The 27,762-nt window shown below is 43.2% G+C and overlaps 2 protein-coding genes across 2 annotated transcripts in view; one reads left to right on the top strand and one right to left on the bottom strand.

Moving 5' to 3' along the window:
• LOC101600703 (gamma-secretase activating protein) overlaps positions 1-23,282 on the top strand; it is a 94,831-nt gene extending 71,549 nt beyond the window's left edge. Inside the window, exons 20-31 of the mRNA XM_045136165.1 lie at positions 1,117-1,245; positions 2,366-2,424; positions 3,075-3,106; positions 6,194-6,255; positions 10,754-10,849; positions 15,735-15,805; positions 16,189-16,283; positions 18,400-18,519; positions 20,125-20,186; positions 21,431-21,532; positions 21,688-21,787; positions 22,130-23,282. Of these exons, the coding sequence (XP_044992100.1) occupies positions 1,117-1,245; positions 2,366-2,424; positions 3,075-3,106; positions 6,194-6,255; positions 10,754-10,849; positions 15,735-15,805; positions 16,189-16,283; positions 18,400-18,519; positions 20,125-20,186; positions 21,431-21,532; positions 21,688-21,787; positions 22,130-22,221 (1,020 nt within the window). The 3' untranslated portion in view covers positions 22,222-23,282. The remainder of the gene's footprint in view (positions 1-1,116; positions 1,246-2,365; positions 2,425-3,074; positions 3,107-6,193; positions 6,256-10,753; positions 10,850-15,734; positions 15,806-16,188; positions 16,284-18,399; positions 18,520-20,124; positions 20,187-21,430; positions 21,533-21,687; positions 21,788-22,129) is intronic.
• A 1,430-nt stretch (positions 23,283-24,712) lies between these two features.
• Ccdc146 (coiled-coil domain containing 146) overlaps positions 24,713-27,762 on the bottom strand; it is a 148,363-nt gene continuing 145,313 nt past the window's right edge. Inside the window, exons 18-19 of the mRNA XM_004652892.2 lie at positions 27,110-27,358; positions 24,713-24,946 (exon numbers count right to left, since the gene is read on the bottom strand). Coding sequence (XP_004652949.2) covers positions 24,743-24,946; positions 27,110-27,358 — 453 coding nt within the window. The 3' untranslated portion in view covers positions 24,713-24,742. The remainder of the gene's footprint in view (positions 24,947-27,109; positions 27,359-27,762) is intronic.

Consider the following 27,762-nt stretch of genomic DNA (forward strand, 5'->3'; position numbering starts at 1 on the left):
GTAGTCTCAGGGTGGCCTCGAACTCACAGCAGTCCTCCTACCACTGCCTCTCAAGTGCTGGGATTAAAGGCATGTGCCACCATGCCTGGTCTGTAGTATCTTTCTTGATTGAAGTGTATTTTACTTAAATTCTCTGATTTTTGTGAGTTCAACCAAGAATGTAGCAAAAGCTCACTTTGCTTAAGGTCGTACAAGGCTTGTCTGGCCCCAGACAAATCCATTATACATGTATATATTTTGGCAAAAAAGTATTATAAATATATGCACTTGGATTTTATGTCAGTATAGTCTTTGGCATTAAACATCTATTGGCATTGCGTTGGATTATTAAAAAGTAAATAAAGGGCTGGAGAGATTGCTTAGTGGTTAGGGCACTTGCCTGTGAAGCCTAAGGACCCATGTTCAACTCTCCAGATCAAATGTAAGCTAGCACAAAGGTGAGGCAAGTGCAAGGTCGCACGTGCCCAGTAGGTGGCGCAAGCATCTGAAGTTCAATTGCAGTGGCTGGGGCCCTGGCAGGCCAATTCTTTCTCTTCCTCCCTTTCTCGTGCTCTCTGAAATAAAAACAGAAGTAAATATAATGGATCTATGGTCATTCCAAGGTAGTATTATAACTGCTAATTCAAAGACCAAGAAGGCTAGCTAGTTCTTAGGAGTTGACTATTGTGAAATTAGTTTATTTTGTCCTTCTCAGTCTTGGGTTTGGGAAAATACCCTTGGCCGTAAGTTGGCTGAGTAAGATAGCCTAGTTGAGTTGCTCCAAATTGTAAGCACATTCTCTGGCCCAACATGCTGTTGTGACACCACTTCATCCAAGAGAACGGCTCTCTAGGGAGGAAATGACTTGATGTGTGCAGCACAGGCTCACTGCTGAGCTCAACCCCAACGGGAAAGTCCTGCTGGTTTGGGAAGTGAGCGGGAGTTCTCGTGGTCTTCAGGGGAGGGAAGTGAAGCAGGAAGGTTAGGTGTGTTTGAACTCTTACGGGACCTGGCTGCTGCTGCTGCTGTGTGGAAGCGGTCACCCAGGAGCGCTGTCCCCCGGGAGCTGGAGTTGTGAGGCTTGCATGGCTCTGCTCGGGTCACTTCTCAAGCTCTTGATGGTTTTGTCTCCCACAGGTGCACAGCTTGAAGGGCTACTGGGCAAAGCTCAGCTCCAACTTTGAGTATGCTAAGTACACCAATCCCCACTTACACTATCACAACAGCGTGGTCAGGAGAGAGTGGCACAACCTGATCTCCGAAGAGGTACGAGCCAGTCAGAGGCATAGCTGGGCCAGGCACCAGGCTGGCTCACATGGACCACCTGCCTCCCGCCCACCCCCGCCATTGCCACCGTTGCCAGGCACAGTTGCACCATCTCGCTGATTTCCAAAAGGGCACACAGGGCTGCTTCTGTCATTTCTGTTCTGGGGAGGAAGTTGGAAAGCAGAGAGGTGAAGGCACGCATGGAACATTCTAGTAGAAGTATGATTAATATCCATGCCGGATTACTTGTATTAGTTACTTTTCTTGTTCCTGTGACAAAAAATGCCTGACAAAAGAAACTTAAGGATTTCTTCTGGGTCACAGGCATGGGGCAGGGACACGAGTCAGCTGGTGACCTCATCAAGAAGCAGAGAGGGTTTGAATGTCACCACTCAGCTTCCTTTCTCCTTCATACCCACTGTCATACAAACTCTTGGATCCGGGCACATGCAGCAGTGCTGCCCATGGTTGGAGTATGTTTTCCCATTTCCATTAACCTAACCTAGAAACTCCTTCATGGACACATCTAGAGATTTGTCTCCTAGGTTATTCTAGAACCCACCAAATTGACAATACTAAACCACCCTTGCATAGCTAGCAGTTGGTTTGGAAAAATCTAGGTTGTTCCCCAGTTAGTGGTTGCTATGGGATCGTGGTAAAAGCGTCACTGAGAATGACTATAAGGAGACATCACAAGGGAAAAGGAGTGGCTTTGGGAAGATGAAATAATTCTGTGTCTTCATCGTGGGGGAACGTGAATCCACACATAGGATAAAATGGCATAGATCTATGTACACATACACTTGACCGATGTTGATGTCCCAATTTCGATACTGCAGCGTACTTATGCAAGACATGAACATCGAGGGAGAGGAGATGAAGGGAACATGTGTCCTGTTGTGCAAGGTCCAGTGTGGTATATAGTTAACTTGAGACTTCCTGTAATTCTGCTGCATCATAATCAAATGTTTATTTTTTTAAAGCAATATAGGGGTTCTGTTTACCTGAAGGTATTTTATTATTTCTGAAGCTCTTAAATATATTGGCTTCTATATAGCTGATGTACAAAAACCCATCACAGAATCTTCACCCTTAATTCCTGACATGTTATCACCCTTAGAAAACAGGGAAAAGAAGGTCCACGGCATATGTGAGGAACATTCTGGATAATGCAATAAAGTAAGTACAAGTAAAGGTCCTGTGTCTGTCAGCTGGTTCCCTTTTGCCACCTTTCAGGGAAGTAGCCTGCCTTTGTTGACTAATGCTCTCAGCTCCTTGAATACTCCTAGGTTTTGGAGTTGCTAGTGGGAAAAGGTTAAAGGTTAAGTCTTACAGATTTAAGCCCTAGAATGGAAGATTCATAACGGATGAAGCTCTTGTCAGTGAGTACATTTGAGGACAAAGTAGAGAAGAGGTTGATTGGGGCGGGGTGGGGGGGGAACCAAACAAGCAGCTGTTGGTGAGCTGGGTGCTTGCTCTTATTTTGAAAGCATGTTTTCTGGAGAGATGAGTCATCTCAGAGTACTAAAATTATGGGCCCCATTCCAACTGCTGTTCTATTTTCTGTCTCCATTATTTCCAATAACTGAGAGCTGCAATTGTTCTAAATAATTGCTGTTGTTGGCACTAAAGTGTTTTAGATTTGTAATTGCTTAATGTGCTTTTTGGTACATTGATTAAAGTTTTTTTGAGGCTTCCGGAAGCCTGAGAATAGTTTCTACAGTGGTTTTATGGGATTTTAAAGGAGGATGTCTTTATATGGTATTGTGGCTTAAAATTTTTTTTAAATGATGTTTCCTGTGTGACTAACATGGCCAATTCCTTTGTAGGGTGATTTCTAACATGGAAGCAAAGAATTCTGGTAAGACACATCTGTATGGTCCTTGCTTGTGCCTGCTTTGAGAGTCTCAAGTTTTGTTTACAATACTCTCCTTGATACCAGCAGGTTGACTGGAAAACCACTTCTGGTTCTGTCATGAAGGCAGAAGCTCTTGCTGCCACCTTGTTCGAATGTCCCCAGAGCCATCTCCCTGCTTGGGTTGTCATTGGGGCCTTCAGGGACTGTTTCTGAATGTGTTCTAGCTGGAGGGCTCCTAGCAGTGTGCCCTCTGGTTTTCATCATTTCTTCTTTCATAGCTGATCTAATTAGCATGCCTTCTGGCTGTACCCACAGGAGGCAATTTGGCAGTGTGTGTGTTTTTATAATTTATTTATTTTTTTATTTGCTTGGGCTGCTCTCTCTCCAGCTGTGTGATCATACAGGGTCATTGATTCAATTTGTGTGTACATTTAATTTCATTCCAAACCAGGGTGCATTCTGGGCTCCTCCTCAGGGGATCAAAAACAAGCCTCTAGGTCCGTAGCGTGGCTCCGTGGGATGGACATGGACTTTAATCCCAGAACCATGTGCTCCTGTGCACTGCTGTTCTTGGGGCTCCTGTGAAGGGAGCGTGAGAGCAGATGGGCTCACGTAGAGAACACCCACTTAGTGCTCAGTGCCTGTGGGGTGCTCTGCAGAGGTGGCTGCTTTATCGTATGTATGAAGAAGAAATGCTAAAGCATCATTTCTTTTTTTGTATTTTTTTTTTTATGAGAGAGAGAGAGAATTGGTGTGTGCCAGGGTCTCCGGCCGCTGCACTTGAGCTCCAGACTCATGTGCCTCGTGCGACCTTGTGGCTTGCATCACCTTGTGTGCTTGTGTGTCTGGCTTACGTGGGACCTGGAGAGTTGGACATGGTTCCTTGGGCTTCCTGCCTTCTCTCCAGCCCCTAATACATCATTTCTAAACCAGATGTTATGTAACTCCTGGGTGCAGGGTTGGGGCTGGGGTGGGCAGGAGGGGAGGTGGATGGGGAGAGAGGGAAGCTTCCAGCAGTGATAGCTGACCTAGGTCTTGCCAGTGGTAACTGAGCAGGGGAATGCTGAGTAGATCCAGGCCCAAGTTTCTTTCTTTCTTTCTTTTTTGGTATGTGGTTGTTGCCACAGCAACCCCTTCCTACCTCATGAAGGACAACTTTCATTAAAGAAGCTGCTGTTTTTAGATCCAGTCCTGCTTTATGGGCTTCGATGTTGTAGGTATATGCCAGGGGGACTCTAATGGAAATGGGGCCAGTGTGTTGTAACTACACACCCGGCAGCTGTGCACCCAGTCCAGTGACCTATGCCAGTCAACTTTGCCCCGGGGCGGTGAGCGTGCTTGAAGCCAGGGGCTTTGCCCGGCCAGACAAGGAGGGAAAATGGGAGGCCCAGGCTGACTTCGCTTGCACCAATGAGGGGTTTGCAACGTGGCAACTGCTGTCGCTGGTCTGGAGGAGGTGTTTTTTTTTTTATTTTATGTCCATGCCTTCTGTCCTCCTTGAAGAGCTCTTCCTGACTCAGCACTCCAGGCCTGATGACACCCTGTCAGCTCTTTGGGTTCAGTGCAGGAAACCCCCCTCCTCTCACGTGCTTTGCTTGCACCGGTTTTTCCTGAAGAATGTTGTCTGTGCCCGAAGTACAACTGAGGGCTGGAGGGGCATTCCGAATAGTGTCCTCCTAACTGGGAAGACTGTGTAGGATGGAGGTAGAATTTCTCCTGAGGGTTCATGCAGTACCTTTATGCTTCCAGAAGGAGGTGTCAATCTGTGGGTGCTGCTGTCTTGCCTGGCTCTGAGCATCAGGCATTCAGAGATAAGAAACTAGTAGAAGGAATGTTGGCTAAAACTTAGGGCAGATTGTCCAGACAGCCTCCCTGTGTGCCCCGCCTGTCTTGGTAGTGCAGGGCCAGTCAGAAAGTGCTGTTTGCAGGCTGGAGAGATGGCTTTGCAGTTAAGGAGCTTGCCTGCAAAGCCTAAGGACCCATGTTCAATCTCTTTCCAGATCCCTCATAAGCCAGATGCACAGTGGTGAGGCAGGCGCAAGGTCGCACATGCCCACTAGGTGGCACAAGCATCTGGAGTCCAATTTCAGTGCTTGAGGTCCTAGCGAGCCAATTCTCTCTTTCTCCCTCTTTGCCTGTCTCTCAAATAAAAAAAAAGTATTATTTGACTTAACCTTCGTATCACCATTCCATGTTGACTCAGCCACCTTCTCAGTCTGTCCCTTGCCCCCATCAGCACTTGCCAGTCACTGGCGACTCCCTCAGCGCAGTCAATCCCAAGGTCACTGAACTGGTGTCAGGAAGACCTATGGTGTCAATAAATAGAAAGGAAGCACGCAGTCCTTTCACCAAACACGGTCCCCTGAGGGTTAAGCGAGACCCAAGCCCCAGTCTCCAGTGGATGAAGCGAGTCCTGGTGCTGAAAAGCCTGGGGAGTTGAAAGTGTTCCTGGTTGGCGTTCTTTCTCAGACTGTGCCAATCTGCTTCATGGAGCTCATTTCCTGAGGGGAGTTCAGTAAGGTCACCCTTAACCATAAGAAATGTTCACACTGTCACGGGAATGTTTTCTAGGAGGAGACATACTTGGGCTGATGTCTTTTTAATTTTTTTTTTTGGTTTTATTCTTCTGTAACATTTTTAGAGAGAGCATGTGCCAGAGAGAGAATGGGCGTACCAGGGCCTCAGCCATAGCAATTGAACTCTAGACACTTGCGCCACCTACTGGGCATGTGTGACCTTGCGCTTGCCTCACCACTGTGCATCTGGCTTATGTGGGATCTGGAGAGTAGAGCATGGGTCCTTAGGCTTCACAGGCAAGCACCTTAACTGCCAAGCCATCTCTTGAGCCCTGATTCATTTTTTTTGTTTTGCTTTTTTTTTTGTTTTTCAAGGTAGGGCCTCACTCTAGCCCAGGCTGACCTGGAATTCACTATGTAGTCTCAGGGTGGCCTCAAACTCACGGTAATCCTTCTACCTCTGCCTCCCAAGTGCTGGGCTTAAAGGTGTGTGCCACCACGCCCAGCTCCTGATTCTTGTTTTTAACCACTTCTTGAAAACTACCCTCCTGACTCCTTCTCTGTTCAATTTCAGAGCCAAGGTTAATACCCCTCCTGCAGGAGGAAGATCACCACCAGCGGCTACTTGTGGGCTTGGTAAGTGGTCTATGGGCTTCTTAGGTACGAGGAAGGAATGGGAAGGACAGGCTGGGCTGATCATTCCTACTGTTCTTTCAATGAATGGTTGTTGCCCACTCTCCCTCAGGCCCCCTGTAGTAAGCAGGACTACTATGATTTCTGCCCTCTTGAAATATGTAGTCTAGTGGAAGAGACGAATTAGTCACACCAACAAATATGTAATTGTAAGCCATGATAAGGAATTAATGCTACCAAGAGTGTTTCAAATAGGAAGAATAACATTTTGCATTTAGGGTTTAAAGTACATTTGCATATTCTTCTTGGAAATCCTAGTGTTAAATGACCAAACAAATAGAAATCAAAGCAAATCAGAAGAACTGTTAAAGAAATATAAAACCTTTTCAAAGCAATTAAAGAAAGATCTAGACAGTCTAGTAAGATATCCAGATCAGCCGTGGTGGTACATGCCTTTAATCCCAACATTCAGGAGGCAGAGTTATAGGTGGATTACTGTGAGTTCAAGGCCACCATGAGAGACTACACAGTGAATTCCAGGTCAGCCTTGGCTAGAGTAAAACCCTACCTACCTCGAGAAACAAAAAACAACAACAAAAAAGAAAGCCTAATAAGATTTTCAATAATGTCCAGACTTAAGAATGGAACTGAATTTTTACCTTAGATATGACAAGTTTTAAAATATGAAATAGATATTTTTATACCCTTAATAATTTTATTTTGACAAAGGGTTTTCTAGGTAAATACAAAACCTGATCCAAGCAGAAACAGAAAGCACATTATCCATGAAATAATTTGAAAAATATGTCAAAGGTTAATTCCCAGGAAAACCCCAAGTTCTTTCGAACTTCCAAGGAATCTAACAGTGGCCATATTTATTCATGAATATAGATGTCACATGTGCAATTAAAATGCATCAATAACATTCCTACTATAAGGAAAACAATATTAGAAATACATTAGTGAAATTTATAGTACACAGTCAAAGATGAAATTATCTCTAAGTGCAGAAAGAGGGTCAAAATCAACTTCTACTCCTGAGATATGCTTACTAAGTGAGATAGTTTAATTATCATAGTATTTTTTTCTTAGGGAGTTATGGAGGTATCCTCTTAAAATCACAAAGAAGTTAATCTGTATTTTCATTATAATTTCACATTGTTCTAAATGTGCAAATATTGCCACTGTAATAAAAAGATGTTCTGATTGCCTAATGCTCCATTTAATCATCTGGGAAAATGGAAAATCAGCTAGTGATCCCATATATCTTTTCCTTAGGATTAAACACTTGCAAATTTTTTTTTAAACAATATTCTACTTTAAATCCTCAGTGTCCAGGTTTAAAAAACTACAGCCACAAAACTAATAAACTTTCTTTGACAATTAACTCGGCCATGCTCTTGGCAAAGAGATGTAGGACTGGTATTACCAGATAAAATGTGTTGTTAGCTTACAATAATAGAAACTAATGGTGCGCATGCGTGTGTGTGTGTGTGTGTGTGTGTGTGTGTGTGTGTATGCACTTAATAGGCATGAGTTTAAATCAAAACCTTTAGTGTATAATTAGAGAAATTTTAAATCAATGTAGAAAGAATTTTTGATAAATCAATTGGTTAACAGTTAAGTATTTGGAAAAGAAATTAAAGTTTATTACTATTCCAAGCGTACTACTATTTTCTACTATTAACAAACAGATATATGCCAGATGAATTGAAAAGTTTATTACAAAAAGTTAAATTGTGTAAAAAAATTGAGGGCTTGAGAGATGGCTTGGAGGTTAAGGTGCTTGCCTTCGAAGCCTAAGGACCCATGTTTGACTTTCCAGGTCCCATGTAAGCCAGACACACAAAGTAACAAAAGCAATCAAGGTTGCACATGTACACAAGGTGGTGCACACATCTGGAGTTTGACTCCAGTGGCTGGAGGCCCTGGCATGCTAATTCTCTCTCTCTCTCTGTCTCATAAAAGGCAAGTCTACTGGACTTGCCTCAAAAAAAAAAAAATTAAGTGAATTGTACTAGAAAGAGTCTTTAAAAGATATTGAACAGACTGGAGACAAAGCTCAGTGGTTAAGGTGCTTGCCTGCAAAGCCTAACAATCTGGGTTCAATTCACCAGTACCCATGTACAGCCAGATGCATAAAGTGGCACATGCATCTGGAATTCATTTGCAGTGATTGGAAGCCCTGGCATGCCTATTTTCTTTTTCTCTCTCCACTCTGTCTCTTTGTGTGCAAATAAATGAGGTATTCAATTTTTTTTTTTTTTTTTTTTTTTTTTTTTTTTGGTTTTGCGAGGTAGGGTCTCACTCTAGCCCAGGCTGACCTGGAATTCACTATGGAGTCTCAAGGTGGCCTCGAATTCATGGCAATCCTCCCATCTCTGCCTCCCCCGAGAGCTGGGATTAAAGGCGTGAGCCACCATGTCCGGATCAAAATTTTTTTTTTAAATGTTTAAAAGAGGGCTGGAGAGATGGCTTAGCAGTTAAGGTACATTCCTGAAAAGCTTAAGGACCCAGGTTTGATTGTTTAGGTCCCACGTAAGCCAGCTGCACAAGGTGGCACATGCATCTGGAGTTCATTTGCAGTAGCTAGAGGCCCTGGCATGCCCATTCTCTCTCTCCGTCTCTCCCTCTCTGTCTGTGATAAATCAAAATGAAATATTTTTAAAAAATGCTTAAAAGATATTGAACTTAGACAGGAAAAGACAGATCAGACTGAATGAAGAATTTAAAAGAAGCAGTAAAACAACAGGCAACTAATAAATTAGAAAACTGTTCAACAAATTTGACTAATGATTGGCATGTGGCATATAAAGTTTATAAATCAATAAGAAGGCAATGCATTAAAATGAAAACAGGGAAAGATATTTTCAAAAGTAAGCGGGTGAAATGACAGGAGCAGGAGAAGACAAAGGAGTGTCCAGCAGCAGTGCAGTCAAGTGACAAATGGCGCAAGTGTTTTTGTTTTGTTTGTTTCTCGACTATCTGACCATATTGGCCAAGTTCAGGGTACAGGGAATTGAATATCCTTATGCCACACACTGGAAAGAACATACAGTGGAAGGCATTTTGGTGATATCTTACCAACATTAAGTACAGGCCCAACAAATACTATTTCTAGGGGTTGAATCTGACAAAATAACTGGTGATGCTGCAAAAAGCTTTGTGTGCATGTGTGTCCCTTTACAATAATCTCCTGAGGGACTTGACACCATCTCTTTGGCTTAATCTCATGCAAATGTCTTTTTTTTTTTTTAATGCTGTGGTGGTATGATGAGTAGTTATAGAGGGCTGGAGAGATGGCTTTGTGGTTAAGGAATTTGCCAGTGAAGCCTAACGACCCAGGTTAGATTCCCCAGGACCCACGTTAGCCAGATGCACAAGGTAGCACATGCGTCTGGAGTTCGTTTGCAGTGGCTGGAGGCCCTGGCATACCCATTCCCTCTTTGTGTGCCTCCTCTCTCTCTCCCTCTCCTCACTTCTCAAATAAATCAATAAATAAAATATGTTTTAAAAAGAATACTAATAGAATAGAAAGCAGAAAAACTTAACTTTTGGGCTGGAAAGACGCTCAGTAGTTAAGGTGCTTGCCTGTAATGCCTAACGACCCAGCCTCACTGCCCTAGTACCCACGTAAAGCCAGATGCACAAAGTAGTGCATGTATCTGGAGTTCATCTGCAGTGCCTAGAAGCCTTTGTGCACCCATTCTGTCTCTCTTCTTGAAAATTAATAAATAAACCTGGGTCCTTTGGCATTGCAGGCAAGCACCTTAACTGCTAAGCAATCTCTCCAGCCCTACAAATATTCTTTTAATTTTTAAAAATATTTTATTTATCTATTTGACAGAGAAAGAGGGAGGGAGAGAATGGGTATGCCAGGGCCTCCAGCCACTGCAAACAAACTCCGGACGCACGTGCCCCCTTGTGCATTTGGCTAACGTGGGGCCTGGGGAATAGAGCAGGGGTACTTAGGCTTTGCAGGCAAACACCTTAACTGCTATGCCATCCCTCCAGCCCTACAATATATTTTTTTAAAGTAAACTTTTAATATTATTTAAAATTTTTATTATTATTTATTTGAGAGCGACAGAGAGAGGAAGAGGCAGATAGAGAGAATGGGCGCGCCAGGGCTTCCAGCCTCTGCAAATGAACTCCAGACGCGTGCACCCGCCCCCTTGTGCATCTGGCTAACATGGGTCCTGGGGAAATGAGCCTCGAACCGGGGTCCTTAGGTTTCACAGGCAAGCGCTTAACCACTAAGCCATCTCTCCAGCCCTAAAAAAGTAAACTTTTAAAACGCCAAATTGAGTAGCACACAGAGGAGGCTGAACTGATATGAGCTGCTTGTGTCTGGCCCCGAGCGCATGGAGGAGCTGTGGAAGTGGAAGAGGTGAGCACGGACCAGGTCACGGGCACAGTAGAATAACGGCTCTAATCAAAATGAGTTGGGAGTGTGTGAATAAGGAGGTTGCAACTCTTCTAATACATGTCCCATTTTCAGATGGTGTCAGAGCTAAAAGATCATCTTTTGAGACATTTACAGGGTGTGGAAAAGAAGAAAATTGAACAGATGGTCCTGGATTACGTTTCAAGACTGGTTGGTTTTAGTTTTTTTTGTTTTAGTTTTTTTCCTCTCTTCTAACGCCACCCCCTAGATCAGCTGTGTTTTCACGTTAAGTTTTTGGAGGTGATATGTTTGGTGCTGTAGCTTGTGAGAAGGGAAATCAAAACAATGAACGGGAGTTTGGTTTGAAAGTACTTTTCTGCTTTCCTTTCTTTCATGGAAGCATATGACAGCGAGCTTAGGATGGTTGGCAGTGATAGTCACATCTTATCTTGGCAAATTCAAGCTCTTTCTTACAGTTCAGTAATGCTTTCTGCATGGAGGTTTTAGATAGGCATGAAAGAACTTTAATCCTTTTTTTATGAGAGAGTAAGGGTGGGGCACAGAGAGAGAATTGGCATGTCAGGGCCTCAGCCACTGCACCCCAACTCCAGATGCGTGTGCCACCTTATGCATATGTATGACCTTGCATGCTTATGTGAGACCTAGAGCGTTAATAGGGGTCCTTAAGCTTTGTAGGCAAGCACCTTAACCACTAAGCAATCTCTCCAGCCTGAATTTTAAACCTTAATTAGCTTCAGCAGACGAATAAGACCAGATCCTAGCTCTGTTTGATATCTACCAGCAAGTTGGAGTCTGCTGAAAAGATAGTCCATTGGCTATGTATGAAAACTGTAGTGTGGGGCTGGAGAGGTAACTTAGCTCTTAAAGCACTTTTGTGCAAACCTAAGGATCCAGGTTCAATTCTCCAGTACCCACATAAGCCAGATGTACCCAGTGGAATTTATTTGCAGTGGCTAGAGGCCCTGACATGCCCATTTTTTCTCTATCTGCCTCATTCTCTCTCTTTTTCACTCAAACAATTTAGTTGTTTTCAAAAAAACTTATAGTGTGCAAATTAATGATACCAGTGCATATATAAATAGAAGTGATATGATATGGAGTCTGAAAACTGTCTTTGGTCTTTCAAAAAGCATATAAAGCAACATTCTGATTTTTAGAATCTAGACATAATGTACTTGACAAATTAAAGCATCTATATGGACAGAGAAAGAATGTCCCCTTATTTCTTCAAGTTTGGGAGAGCAGACCAGTATGCAAATGAGTCAGTTTGTGAATATATACTTTTGTAGTAACTTCTGGAAGATTTGTTAATTATTATCTAAGACTGATTTAGTCTTTTCACGTTTAATTTTAAAGTTTTCTGCCTTTATTGCAATCATTAGTCTGTGTTTTTGAAATATTTGAAGTTCTGTTTAAAGGCTTATTTCATAATTTTGAACATAATAGGAGAGGTTGAGTTTTCTCATATATACGCATGTATACATATACAAATACATATCCATCCAAGGCATTTTCTCTTCCGAAAGTATTTCTCCTTCTCAGTAGAATGGTAGAGAGTAGTTCAGTTTATGAGTGTGTAATTGATCTTCCATGTTGAGAGTTGATATTTACTTGCACTTTTAGGGCTAAAAAAGGTGCAAGTCCCTTACCTTTCTTTTCTATTAACTTCATTTAAAAATACATATATTTTATTTACTTATTTGAGAAAGAGGCAGAGAGAGAATGAGAATGGGCACGCCAGGGCCTCCAGCTGCTGCAAACAAACTCCAGGTGCATGTGCCCCCTTGTGCATCTGGCTTACGTGGGTCCTGGAGAATCGAACCTGGGATCCTTTGGCTTTGTAGGCAAAGGCTTTAACCACTAAACCATCTCTCCAGCCCCTGACTTCATTTTTTAACTGAGCTATTTTTCCTCTTCTTATATTTCTTGTTCCAAAAAAAAAAAAGGTTTTTATCTCCTGCTTTTATCTCAAAAATATGCTTAACAGATACTTTTAAGTAACAAAATAATTATTTCTTGGATAAATCTTAGCTTAACATTAAAAAAATGAAAATTTGAGTTCCTATAGGCTTTCATCTTTGGTGGCATCTTTGAACTTTTTCATGGCACTCAAGTAAGGCTGTTTGTGACTTGAGATACCCTGCCTTCCAGTTGGGCATAACTGCATTGGTATTTTCAAGAAAATAAAAAGACAAGTTCTGACAGTAGCCTTAGAAGGACCCTTTGCTTTAGAGAGCAGGACTATGCTATTAGATCCATGAGATTTCGGAAAAATACTTTTTGCATCATGTTTGCAAATGCCACCCCCATGATCATGTAAATTGCACTTGTGAAATAACATGACATTTGTAAATTAATATTACCCAATAAAAACACATTTTCAAATCTTGAATTAAAATCTGAAAAATCAAAATAGTAAAGAGAATGCATTGGCAAGCACTTCATTTGTAAACCCTTAAAAAATGTCAGCCTACTCCTGTTTCTTTTTGAGATTTTGAGTGGTCAGAAAATGTGGAACAAATTAGAAGACATAATTTGAAAGAAGATCAAGAATAATCTAAAAATTTATAACTTTCTTTTTAAAAAATATTTTACTGGGCTGGAGAGATAGCTTAGCAGTTAAGGCATTTGCCTGCAAAGCCAAAGGACCTCAGTTTGATTCCCCAGGACCCACGTAAGCCAGATGCACAAGGTGGCGCATGCATCTTGTGTGATGGGATTAAAGGTGTGCGTCATGACGCCCAGCAGTACATTTTATTATGTTGATGCAAATCACCATCCTTATAGAACAACTGCACAGGATAGAACGCATTGACAGTCATTACTCCCTGACTATGTATTCTAAGTTCTGAAGCTTGAAATCTCATGATGGCTTCTTTCTGCCCAAATAAACAGAACTGGGCTATCTGAAAAGGTTTCTTTTGATGATTTCAGCTTGTGTAAGGCTGGTTCGGTAATTTGCAAAAAAAAAAAAACCACCACAGTAATGGATTTACTGTCTTCACTAACTGTCAGGAGATACTTGTATGAAGTGGCTTTTATCTCAGAATGTGTTAGACCTTTTGGAAACATAAGCCCACTGGGTTAAAGGTCCTTTCATATTGAAGTGGCTTTCTCACAGCCATCCACAAGGAAGCAAAGTTTAGCAACCATCCTCTTTCATGCCTTCTTTTGTTCTCTTCCTGTTTGAATAACTTACTTTTTTAATTTTAGAGTTGGGGCAGGGGGTGGGGAGAATTGGCATGCCAGGGCCTCAGCCACTGCAGTTGAACTCCAGGTGCTTGCACAACCTAGTGAGCATATGTGACCTTGTGCTTGCCTCACCTTATGTGCTTGGTTTACGTGGGATCTGGAGAGTCAAACATGGGTCTTTAGACTTTGTAGGCAAGCACCTTAACTGCTAAGTTGCCTCCCCAGCCCTTGTATAACTTTTAATGCTTCTGTTTCTCTTTGAGCATGACCTCTGGGCAGAGGGACCTCCCTTTGTCCCATCTCTTTATTTTTGCTTAGTTATGTTAGAAGTACTTTTGCCCTTGGCTGTCCTCTGTCCAGCAGAGAGGCAGGTGCAGTGGCATTTTTTCCACCGTTTGGTGTTTTTCCTGTTAATGCATCTTCATAGTCTTTTCCATTTGTAGTTGTTTCTTAGCATGGAACTACTCATGGTAAAGTTTGGTTTGCAATTTTCTTTTTCCTTTTTTTTTTTTTTTTTGCCACCTTTGAGCCTTTCCACTTCTTTTCTCATAGTAATCCAAATGATAACCATGCCCTTCATGGTACAACTCAATATATTTATGTGGTGGCTTGATGACAGCCGTAGCACCTCCAAGCACAGCCTTTGGAATGTGAAAAAACTGTCGACATTTGGGGCTCCGGGACCTCCGTACCACTGAACGTGGCCTCTTTGTTTACTTTTGCACATTGTCCATGCAAGCATCCACTTTTCCACCATCCCAAGTTTGGACAGTATTTTGTGTTAACCCTTAGAGACAGTAGAACTGATGCATGTATAGATTCAGAAAACTCAGTGCCTCTGACTTTCTGATTCAATGATGGCAAGTCTCCTCGCTCTTGACCAGGAGCAACCAGCTATGTCTTTTATGCCCCTCTAAGGAAGGGTCTTGGCAGCCTGTCTAAAAATATCCAAGAAGCCTGCCTGAATTGAATTATTTTGTTTTTATATTGTAGTTTATTATTTTTATTTATTTGACAGAGGGAAAGGTGGGGGGAGAGAATGGGTGTGCCAGGGCTTCTAGCCATTGCAAACAAACTCCAGATGCATGCGCCACCTTGCACATTTGGCTTACGTGCGTAGTGGGGAATTGAACCAAGGTCCTTTGGCTTTGCGAACAAGTGCCTTAACTGCTAAGCCATCTCTCCAGCCCAGAATTATTTTGTTTCATGCTTGCTTAATTGCTTGATTTCAGCTGGAGGAACTGAGAGCCTGTATAGTGTTTGTCTGTGCCTTGCCCTCTGGTCTTACCATGCTGTGTACCCGATCCATGGTCGGGAAGCTCTGTGGAGACTGCCCTGCTGCTGCTGAGCTTGGAAGATGAGAATGGCTTTTCCAGACAAAGCCCTAGGGCCAAGAAGCTAACTAATTCTTACAAGAGCCCTGTTAATTACTTCTCCTTATGTCACTAATGAGGGACACGGAGGTTTGGGGAGGCTAGGTAATTGACCTAGGTCTTGAATGACTGCGTACTTTCCTGGTCAGCTCCTTTAGGTCTTCTAGAATGACAGGCTGCAAGCTAACCTAAAGGCACTTTGACCTTCACTAATGCACAAGGGTCTGTCAGTGAGAATGATGGGCCCAGCTAGCTGGGCTGGGGAAAGCTCAGCCTAGACAGAGGGTGCTCTGTTAGGCTGTGGGGGCACCCTTCCAATCTTTCCACTTTGGATTCCAGTGTCTCAGACTTGATCTCAGAAAGGCTGGCTGTGGGGGGGGGGGTGTGCCTGGGAGCAAGCCTGAATGCCCGCTGTCCTGGAGATACTGTCACAGCTGTGAAGGGACAGCTGTAGGGGGCTTGAAGGGTAAGGATGGGGGCAGCTGTTCATGGACCCTCTTTCTCTCTAGCTGGATCTCATGTGCTGCATGCTGGAAACCAGTTGGAAGAAACACAACCTGCATTCCAGGGTTCTCCATCTGTACGCAAGTACTTTTCTCTCCCCCTTCTCGTGGCATCTGATGGCTGCCTGCTGTTGGGTGTGTGTGTGGGTGGGGAGAAGTACTTCTCACTAATCCCAGCATCATCTACCCTTATTCTTCCACTATCATCTACTCCTGGCATGTGATTGATGAGTGAGTAGTAAGGCCCCTTATTTCCAAGAGAGGAAATTTCAGTTAATACAATTTATATTTTATGATCCTGCCATATGGTCAGTGTCTCAGCCTTAGGCTGAGGGTCACCATCTCCCTTGTGAAGCTTTTCACAGGGCGCAGCATTCTATATGAGTCCCTGGACTAGAGCCACTGTTTGGGACAGATGGCGTCCTTGGCTGACATGCTACTTTGTCATTTTCTTACCCAGCAATAGGCCAGGCAGTGCTGCAGAGTTTGAAGTCTTTCACCTCATGACCAGGATCTTGGAAGCTACTACCAGCTTGTGTTTACCTCTGCCTCCTGGTAAGTCCGGGCTCTTTGGCCCTTTCTTCTTCACATGGTGCCAGACATTGGCTCACACTGAAGTTCACGCTGAGACCATGCACTAGCAGCAGCGGGTCTGGTATCACTATGAGAGACAGGCCTTGACGCTGATCTCTGCTGGCTAGGCCTTCCTTGAGTGCCAAACCACACTGTAGCTTGTCAATGCCTTTAAGGATCCTTACTGGTTCCAATGCAGTTTTGTAGGGTGATATGAACCATCGTTGCTGATCTAGAGAGCGCCCTGTGATGGCTTCAGGCCCAGTTTATTGTATGGAGATGCAGAAGAACAACAGAAAGGAGGGAGTCAGCCATGGTGCTTGAAAGCGAAAGAATTCCCTTAGCCAGGCGTGGTGGCACATGCCTTTAATCCCAGCACTCGGGAGGCAGAAGTAGGAGTGCTGTGAGTTTGAGGCTACACTGAGACTATAGTGAATTCCAGGTCAGCCTGGGCTAGAGTGAGACCCTTCCTCAAAAAAAAAATTCCTTTAGGTCCTTAGGATTTTCAGACCTGACCTAATCAGACCTCAACGCCCACCCCCCCTTCAGGTATACATATGCAGTTGTTCATTTAACTGGACATTTGTTCAGTCCACAAACCTTTAGAGTAATTACTTCATGAGTGGTCATGTGCTAGAAATTAGTTATTACACACATTAGTAAGAATTTAGTAGGGTGACATGTGTGTTATACGCTGATGGTTTCCATCTCATTTATGAAGCTTTTCACAGGGCACAGCATTTTATACGAATCCCTGGGTGAGGTTGGCTGGGATTGATGCCTCATTCCATCCTGTTTGCTCTGCTCTGAGCTGACATACAGAGAGGAGGCCCAGAACGGGTCCCTGAACTTGAAACTGGCCATAGATAACGGCCATGTACGCACACTCGTCTTAGAGTTTGCATCTAGGAAATGAGTGGAATCAGTGATCAAATAAATGCGCTTTCCCCCATAAATTCCAGGATAACTCTATTCACCTGGAAAAGAATTTCCAAATCCTTGTGAAACCTCTTACGTTGTCGAGCATCAGGCGGTGGCACAATTTGTTTTGATTCGGGGATGCTGGTGGCCTCATCACATCTTTAGCCCATGCCCTTCATCTGACCCTCGGCGTTGCCAGGGCTAAGGACTGTTCCCCAGCTCATGGGCTCATGCTCAGAGAGAAAATTCCATGATTTTTCTCAACCCAACCCCTTGTCACTGAGCATCATTCTGCTGCCCCCCCCCCCAAGCAGGCCATGGCTCCCCCTTCCTGTCTCCAGGCAGTTGCCAAGCCTGTAGGGTCATCATGTGTGTCTCCCTCAGTACTGTGGGGATATTAATATTACAAAAGTAAAATCCAGATCCTCTTTCTATTGAACACCTCCCCAAAGCTTCCTAAATTAGCAAGTTCCTTCTTAGAATTAATTCAGCATTGAGTCCCATTTGTCTCACTCCAGATACCAAATCAGCCAGATCATTGCATGGTTTCTGAATATACCTCGTGCTTTCTCACCCTTAGTCTGTTGTTTCGTTTACACAGGTACTTGTCACTAGTCACTAAGGCTGAATAATGGGTGTGGTTTTAAAAAAAGTCTATAATCACACAGTCTGTATTCAGGCTATTTTATTTATTTTTATTTGAGAGTAGCAGAGAGAGAGAGAATGGGTGCGCCAGGGCTTCCAGCCACTGCAGACGAACTCCAGATGCGTGTGCCCCCTTGTGCATATGGCTAACATGGGTCCTGGGGAATCGAGCTTCGAACCGGGGTCCTTAGGTTTCACAGGCAAGCGCTTAACCGCTAAGCCATCTCTCCAGCCCTATTTTAAGTTTTTGCTTACTATTTGTAGTATTACTGGGAAAATTTATTAGTTCCCATGACATCAGTTTTCCCCTGTCTGTGAAGTAGGAATGTCGTGGTTGTACCCAGTCGCGCTGGAGGAGGATCAGGTGAGCCAGTTGCTCACAGATTGAAGGCCTTGGTACATGCTCAGTGCTAGCCACGCTCATCATAGGCCCTGCGGGAAAGGTAGTGTTGGGTTCATTGCAGGGATGTAGAAATGGAACCTCACAAAGAATAGTTACTTCCAGATGATTCCATAACATCATTTGTCCTAGGCTTCCACACTCTGCATCTGATTCTCGGGGTGCACTGTCTCCCAACGCACAACCTGCTGCATTTCATTGACAGTGGAGTACTGCTTCTCACGGAAGCAGCCGGCACAAGGATCATGAAAGGTAAGCAGCTCTGCGTTTGTGAGAGTGTGAGTTTCAGCCTGGCCACCCCAGGGCTGGCTTCCTGGGAGTGGGGGGGGGGGGGGAGACACGTAGGGTCCCATGCTTGGCTTTCTGCTGTACAAGCAAGGGAAATTCTCTATTTGGCCGTGTCATACCTCATTTTTAATTTTTCACTGGACCCTGCAAATTATCAACTGTTCTGCTAAATACAGTCCATTTCCTGGGCCCATCCTCTGGGCCAACTGTAAGTGCCTTAGCCATACAAGAAACCCCACAGGTACTTCTGAATCCACACACTAGTAAGATTCCTTTTTTTCTAGCAACAAGGGAACTAGGAGCTTTTTCTCAAAGTATAATGAATAGCTTACTTTCACCTGATTAATCTGTCATCTCAAAGGTCTGCAGGGGTGGGGAGATAGCTCAGTTGGTAAAGTGCTTGCTTTGCATGTATGAAGACTTCAGTTCAATTCCTGGCACCCATATAAACACGCACAGTGCTTATGATCCCAGACCTGGAGACTTGAGGATGCTCTGGGGAGAGCTAGTCTAGCCTAGTTTGAGTTGCAAGTCAGTGAAAGACGCTGTTTCAAAATCAAAAAGGTAGACGTTATTTCTGACAAATGACACCAGAGCTTGTCCTATGGCCTCCTGTGCACGCACATACGTGCACAAACACACATGTACTCACATAGTTCCATGCGTAAACCTACACAAGCAAGGTAAGCACTACCGTGTGCTAACCATCACCTAAGTCGCTTGTGGTATTTTAAAAATGTGTGGGGGCAGATAGTTAAGCCTCACCTTCTGTGCGATAATCGCTTGCCACTGCAAATGAACCCGGATTCCTCTCTCATTGTCGTCAGCACATTGGGATCACAGATGCATGTGCCACTTTGCCTCTGGCTTTAGGTGGGGGCTGGAGAATTGAATGTGGACCATAGGGCTTTGTAAGCAAGCAACCAATTGTGGTATTTTGGTGCATGGCTTTTGCTAATGTATATCAAAGCAAAGAACCTTATTTTAAGTTAGTTTGATAAAATTCCTTTTATTTAGAATGCCAACTAACAAGTGCAGAACAGATTAGCCTGAGAATACAAGGCTGAATTTATCAGGCTCAGACACTCAAGTATTACACTTGCTGATGTATTAAAATAGATATATATTTCTTGGGGTGGGTCTGGAGGGAATACTTAGCCGTTAAGCTGTTTGCCTGCAAAGCCAAAGGATCCCGGTTCGACTCTCCTAAGCTCAATGCACAGTGGGTGCATGTGTCTGGAGTTCATTTGCAGTGGCTGGAGGCCCTGGGATACCCATTCTTCCCCTATATCCCCCAAATAAATGAATAAAATATTTAAAAAATATATATTTCTTTAAAAATATTTTGAGAGAGACAAAGAGGCAGAGGAGAGAGAGAATGGGAATGCCAGAGCCTCCAGACATGTGCTATCTTGTGCATCTGGTTTTATATGGGTAATGGGAAATGGAACCAGGGTCCTTAGCTTTGCAGGCAAGAGCATTAACCACTGAGGGATCTCTCCAGCCTACCCCCCCACCCCCGCCAGTATATATTTCTGTCTTATTTACTAATCTCTAACTTTCTTGTAGATCTGGACAATACAGAGAAAAATGAAAAACTAAAATTCGGCATCATTGAGCGGCTCCCTCCGGTAACCTTCCATACGCCTTTGAACCACCTTCCCCCAATTTTTCTTACCAAAAGAGCCTTTACTGGCTTTTGGCTTAAGTCTATTCAGTTTTTAGCCTTTTCCAAGATATCTCATCCATCCCTACCCCAGCTGCTCCTACAAATGGTGTGCGCTGATGGCTTGGCACCGCGCACGGAGAGCACTTACCCATGTTCTCCTCTTAGGAAACCTCACTAATATTTACATCTGAGTCCAAGCGGGAGGCAGAGGGGAAACACGTGCCTTCCACATTAAAACTGATAAGAAATTTCAATACAGGTGAGGTCAGGAGGTTGTAGAACTGCATTTCCTGCTCACAGGAAAAACACTCCTGGGTCAAAGGAAGAATGAAATGCATGAGAGAAAAGGTTATGAAGGCACTCCTTACTCTTTTTTTTTTTTTAAATATGTGTGTATGTGTGGGAGATATTAGTTTTCTGAGTCAGAAATACTATGAAAATATGGACTCTCATAGCAAGATCTTTTGAACTTCTGCCTTGGCACACTTCCCAAACCAAAGAGCCTGCCAGCCCAGCCTGCTGTTTACATAGCTTGGGCACTTGTCCTCTGGCTTTCTGGGTCAGGACTCTTGCCTTGTGACAATCCCTCCTCTTCACAGGCTCACTGAGGCAAAGGCAAGAGTTAAAGAACAAAGCATATTTTGCAGGACTCAGTCCCTCTGGGGAGTACTGCTGAACATTTCGCGTGGTCTTCACATTTGACTTTGTGCCCCAGATACTTAGGAAATTAAAAATTCCTAGGAAATACGACTACAGAGAAATTAATAAGACACATACCCACAACTTTTAGATTCCTGCCAAATTATTAGGGTTGGCATGTACACCTGTGGTTTTGAAAAATAGTTAGACTCCTCAAGGCAAAAGTTATCTCATGGAACATGGCCTTCCTTCAATGACCATGAATCATAAAGAGTCTACCTTTTATTTATATTTATTTATTATTAGAGAGAGAATGGGCACACCAGGGCCTCTAGCCACTGCGAATGAACTCCAGACACGTGTGCCCCCTTGTACATCTGGCTAACATGGGTCCTTTGGCTTTGCATGCAAATGCCTTAACCACTAAGCCATCCTTCCAGCCCCAGGTTTACCTTTTGGAACAACTAGTTATTTTGGCATAACTGCTTTTTGAAATTATGCGTCGATATGACATACATTTAATGTGCTACAAGGTATTTGCTCTGTGTTTTTCAATTGTTCTGTTAGCTCATTGGTCAGAAGATCTGTCGACTTTGGGATCATCCTGTGAGTTCCAACATCCTTTCACAGAACCATGTGACGCGACTGCTTCAGAATTATAAGAAAGAGGTGCGTATGTGTGAAAGCCCAGTTGCTAAATGATGTTTGCGTCCCATCTGCCCACTTTAGCAGAACTCAATAGACAGCAGTTCTAGTTCTGACCACTTCATTTAAAGCTGGGGTTGTCTTGGAGAATGTAATAATACCAGTTGTTTCGCTTCTAGCCTCGGAATTCTATGGTCAACAGGTCATCAGTCCATGTGGAATTTCTGCCTCTGAACTACTTCATTGAAATCCTGAAGGATCTAGAGTCTTCTAGTCAAGGTAATTCACTCATCTGCTCACAGGGGTCTTCCTTGACACGTCAGCCAGTGCCCGTTCACATGTGAGTACTGCTTTCTTCTCCAAATATGCCTTACTCACAAGTCAGTCCCTGCTACAGTTGATTTTCATTAGCAAGGACACTTAAAATTTAACTACTTAAAGTTTAAAAAGGACTCATGGAGTTGAAAGCTAGTTTGGTTAAAACCAGCCCACAGCATTCCTCTCAAAGTCTGATGACATTTAACATGTTCTCAGAATAATCTTTCACTAACTGTAAAATGATGAACATCCTTTCTAGCGCCATGCTAATACACACTTCCTTCCTCCCTCTTTCACCCCCAGCTCTGAATGATTTTGATGGAGACGACAATGTGGATGCAGCATTTATAGAAGCCACAGCTCTCAAGCAAACCACTATGCTTTTAGGTTTATAAAAGCAGAAATGAAGTCCCATCTGCATCTAGTATTTTAATTTTCACTAATTTCACTTCATTGATAATTCGTTAGCAGTATTGAAAATCTGTATGTACCATGCGAGAGTATTGAGTTTCAGTGTGGTCCTTGTCCGAATAAGCTGCCACTACTTCACTTAGATTGAGTCACATGTAGAGAAATGACAAAGGGTCCAAGAAGATGCAAAATGCTAGTTTATGTTGTACTACAAAATATTAAAAAAATTAGAAACAGTGCTTAGAATAGCAAAAACTAGATAAACCACTGACATTGTAATTAGCAGAAAAATTAAATGCTGCCAAGAGGATTAAGTAGAACTTGAATTTGAACTATCTCCAATGTAGAACAATTTATAACAAATAGCAATTTGTACATATGTACGGTAGGGTTTTGTCTTCATGATGGTTGAGATGAAACTATATTTAATATTTTTGTATTTGTAAAAGTTTGATTTATAATTTTGTTATTACTCAGCACTTTTCCTGACTTTCTTTTTGAGTATAGTTTTTCTTAGAAAAACTTTTTTTTCCCAGTGACTTTCACCTGCTCCGTAAGTGCAGTTACTTTCTGGGCTTAGCTTATAACCTACCATTTTTCCCTTGGTGCATGCGTGAAATTTTAATGATTCTAAATATTATTAATTGGTATGCTAATTTAACTTCTGAAATCATTGTTGTCCGCTAAGAACTGTTCTGTCCTTTAGAAATTTCCTTTATGTTCAAATACATTATGGTTACCAGGCTGAGCATCTTGTAGCCGGATCAGCAGTGCGACAATAGTGTATGTAAAAATTACTATCTGTTACAAGTTAGTCCAATTCAGTTTTTTAAAAATCCTCTTTGCGGGCTGGAGAGATGGCTTAGTGGTTAAGGCGTTTGCCTGCAAAGCTGATGCACATGTCTGGAGGCCCTGGTGTGCCCATTCTCTTCAATAAATAATAAAAAAAAATTTTTTTTAAATCCTCTCTGCAAGCCAAGTTCTTATGTGACATTTTTCTTCTCATTATATGTTATTTGCAATGGTGCACCTTTATTTTTCTTGTTCCAAGCACTATTCCATAATTGGATTGTTCCTGTGACTTCCTAAAGTCAAATTTATTGGGCACATTAAAGTTTGACCCTTGTCACTGTGCTTATATTCAATAACTTGCTATTTGTTAAAAGGATAAGCATGTGAACACATTAAGGCAGTCACTGGGCCTTGAATACAAGTTTTGCCTTCTTATTTCTTAGGCCTGATCAGGTCATTTTCCCCACCTGGAATCCCTCCTCCAGTTCATGGTTTTTAGGTCCAGGTTAAAAAAAAAAATCCATTTGACTGTGATCTGAGACATTTCAGTACATGGTGGCAGCTTCCTTGGTGAAAGTTAAGACTCTATCCCTTCTTTTCCATGTTTATGCTCACGTATATAGTATTTATTAACTGCATAGTTTGTGCACTGTTACTTATCAAAGGCATTTACAGGTAAGAGCTTTCGGATAACTTAAATTCTCTTCCACATTGGCAGGATACTCAATTTAGTCAAATTAATTAGTGGTACTTCTTACTCCCAGAGTTGTGAAATACATTTAATAACTGTCACCCGTGTAAATAATTTAGCCAATGTAAAAACATAAGTTTTAGCTGCACTTGTGAATCCTCATGATAAAATGTATCAGAATCAGGAAAATACACCTGGAGAAAATGCAAAATAATTAGCATACAGAAGTAGAACTAGTCTGTCTAGTTTTCACTTCTTTCTTCTCATACACGAAATTACAGAATTGTGAAAAAAATCTAGTATCAGAGCTTAAAATGATCATTTTTCACATTACCTGAAAAGCAAGAGCTCATGAACTTAGGACCAATTAAAGCTCAAGTACTTTTTCAGCAAAAGAATCACAACATTACCTCAGATTCACTGCTGCTTTTTAAAGACTTTAAGTGCCACTCTGGCCAAGTGGACTGTCTGTGTTATGTGGGCCATGTCCCTTCCCTGCTAGTCATTCTTTTTAAAATTATTTTTATTTGAGAGCAACAGATAGAGATTGGGCGTGCCAGGGCCTCCAGCCTCTGCAAACGAACTCCAGATGCGTGCGCCCCCTTGTGCATCTGGCTAACGTGGGACCTGGGGAACCGAGCCTCGAACTGGGGTCCTTAGGCTTCACAGGCAAGCGCTTAACCACTAAGCCATCTCTCCATCTCTAGTCATTCTTTTTAAAGTACATTATGTAAGAGTATTTGTGGGTTTTTTTTTTTCTTTACCAAAGACCACTCTTAATTTCTGTACTTCATTGTAAGGTTTATTTTGCACTTTCTAGAGAGTGAAGAGTAAATATATAAGCGATTAGAATGCATCCATTGAAATAATTGCTGAACACTGATATGTCTCACTGAACATGTCTGTACAATGCACTTACTGAGTGTAGAAGGAAACCACACTGTGCTGTGACCGCACAGACCTGGCTGGTCTGTGGTCTTACCACTGTCAGGCTCACGTCCTTTGGCTGGATTGGTTCATATTCAGATTTCAATTGGCTTGATCACAGGTTTCCTTATGTGTCTCCTACTGGATCCAGGTTCTGTGGGCTTAAAAGGAGCCAAGGCGCCGTACGGTTTGGGCAGAGGCAGAGCGGTGTCTGCTTCGGGGATGTAGGCGTTTGGACGCTGCTCTGCAGTCGTGTAAACGCCATTGGGCAGCTGGCGATATTCTGCTTCTGCATCTTCCTGCAGAGGAAGAGGTTTTCCTTTCAGTATTTGAAAGCTGGAACTTACATCACCCTTGGGTCCCAACAGCCGTGGCTGAGTCTCCATGGGGTGTGTGGAGCTCTTCCGCCCATGCTGTCCGTCAGTGGAATGGACAACACTGCACCTCAATATCTGTCATGAAGCTCTAATTATTCCTATGTTTTTATTTTGGAGAGAGAATTGGTCTGCTAGGGCCTCAGCCACTGAAACTGACCTCCAGATGATTGCGCCACCTAGTGGTCATGTGCAACTTGATGCTTACCTCCCCTTTGTGTGGCTGGCTTAGGTGGGTTCTGGAGAGTTGAACCTGGGTCCTTAGGCTTCAAAGGCAAGTGCCTTAACTACTAAGCCATCTCTCCAGCCCTAGGCCCATGTTTTTAACAGAGGCAGGGTAATACTTTCCTTTGTCATTGATGAGCCAATGTTATAACAGAAGTACAGCTAGAGGAGAAAACTAACGGGAGCTGGGTTGGGACCTCAAGGTCTTTGGCCTGTGCTTTTGGAAACACTATTGGCACTGGAGTGAAGCCCATGGGGTAGAGCCACCCAGGTAACTTCTGCATGCTGTCATGAAGACAGGCTCGGGTGCAGCTGGAGTGTAGTGTACCTTCTTCCTGCGTGAGAGAATCCATAGCGATCCTTTCCAGGATGCTTGGCAAACAGCGATTTATGTCCTCTGGATGTCCAGTTCCAGTCTCAAACTATTAAAAGGTCACAGGTAGGCAGAAAAACTAGGCATTCAGTGTGCCAGTGGGCTGGGTAAAAGACCCAGACCTTGGTCACTGGTGGGAGGAGGGGAGGACATGGAGGTCCATGATGCACACCAGGTGCAGGGCTTGTAAAAGGCTGTGGTAACCATAGTCAGGTCTGAGGACTGAGCCGATGGACATGTGTGCTGTGAGAGACTCTATGGAGAAAGGCAGTGCTTTCTCACAGCCATGGTATTTAGTCATGTCAGCCCAGGATCGAAGATTTGAGGCCTTGTCAAGGGCTCTTCATGGAGTATGATGGCATTTTGTAGTATTCTATTTCATGTAACACACTTCTTTCTAATGGTTATTGAGACTCTGTGGAGCAGAGTGAAAAAATTTTTTTTTATTTGGAGGAGGGGAGAGAATGGGCATGCCAGGACCACCAGCCACATGCACCACCTTGTGAATCTGGTCTACCTGGGTCCTTGGCTTTTTAGGCAAGCACCTTAACTACTAAGCCATTTCTCTAGCCTGATACTAAAAATGTTTTAAGGTGTTTGCCTGCGAAGCCAAAGGACCCAGGTTCGATTCCCCAGGACCCAGGTAAGCCAGATGCATAAGGGCCACATGCATCTGGAGTTTGTTTGCAGTGGCTAGAGAGCCTGGCATGCCCATTCTCTCTCTCCTTACAAATAAATAAAATTTAAAAATAATTTGGGCTGGAGAGATGGCTTAGCGGTTAAGCACCTGCCTGTGAAGCCTAAGGACCCCGGTTCGAGGCTCGATTCTCCAGGACCCACGTTAGCCAGATGCACCAGGGGGCGCATGCGTCTGGAGTTCGTTTGCAGTGGCTGGAAGCCCTGGCGCGCCCATTCTCTCTCTGTCTGTCTCTCTCTCCCTCTCTCTCTGTCACTCTCAAATAAGTAAATAAAAATGAACAAAAAATATAAAAAAAAAATTTTAAAAATAATTTAAGGGCCAGGCAAGGTGGTGCACTCCTTTAACCCCAGTACTTTGGAGGCAGAGGTAGAAGGATCACTGTGAGTTTGAGGCCAGCCTGAGACTACATAGTGAATTCCAGGTCAGCCTGGGCTAGAGGGAGGCTCTTCCTCAAAAAAAAAAAAAAAAAAATTCTTTAAAAAAAAACATTTTTGAATATCTATGTGACATCACATGTAGGAAATTCCACACCTGAGTGTATGTTACAGGCACACTAAAATATTATCTTCAGCCTCTAGAAGGTATAAATGAAACAAATGAATTCTGTATTTATACCTGGTGTGGATCCCCACAAAAGCTCTATGTATATGCAACATAGTCTGAAGTCAGAATTGAAACATTCCTAGTCTCAAGAATTTCAGATAAGGGACAGTCAATCTGTATGATGAGAGGCTTGACTCTGAAAATGGCCCTTCACTCCATGAGGGCCATAATGGGGGCGAAAGCTTACCTGTGACCTCTCAACAGCAGCAAAGGCGTGCATTTCTTCATCTCGAAGTACCTTCAGCCAGTCTTTCTCAATCTCTCTATTGAGTGGTAGACCTTTTTCTATCCTGGAACTGCAAGAGAAGATGAATTCTTCTTTTTCCCTGACTTCCTTTTGGAGTTCAATGGTCAAGGCTTGCTTCATGGACAACTCTGCCACAAGAGCCATCATCTTTTCGGTAGCATCTTTGATCCTTTTCTGGTAGCCGTTCATCTGGAATGAAAGGGTTCAATATAGGCATTTCATTAAGAAAATCCTGGCTGTTTGTAGTGCTGGGACATTGTTGCTTGTAGAAATAGGGTTAAAATGCGAGTTCATAGAAAAGTCCCTGAGGGAGCCATTGGGAACTGAACCCAATGCCTTGGCTATAAACAAGAGGAGGAATGAAACAAGTTTATCTCGTTGGAGTGCATCATGGCTTTTTTGAACCTCTGAGATACTGAGGAAGCTAAGAGCAATGAACTATTGCTGTCCTCTGGAGCTCACATATGGGGACCTATGGCCATAGATTACTTGCCATTTTCTGTTTCACCCCACTTGGTAGCATGAGCTTCATATGAGATTGATAGCATGTCCTTTCCTCATGGTGAGCATGACTGTACAAAGCAAGTGTACAG

The sequence above is a fragment of the Jaculus jaculus genome, chromosome 16 (assembly GCF_020740685.1).
Source record: "Jaculus jaculus isolate mJacJac1 chromosome 16, mJacJac1.mat.Y.cur, whole genome shotgun sequence".
NCBI lineage: Eukaryota > Metazoa > Chordata > Mammalia > Rodentia > Dipodidae > Jaculus > Jaculus jaculus.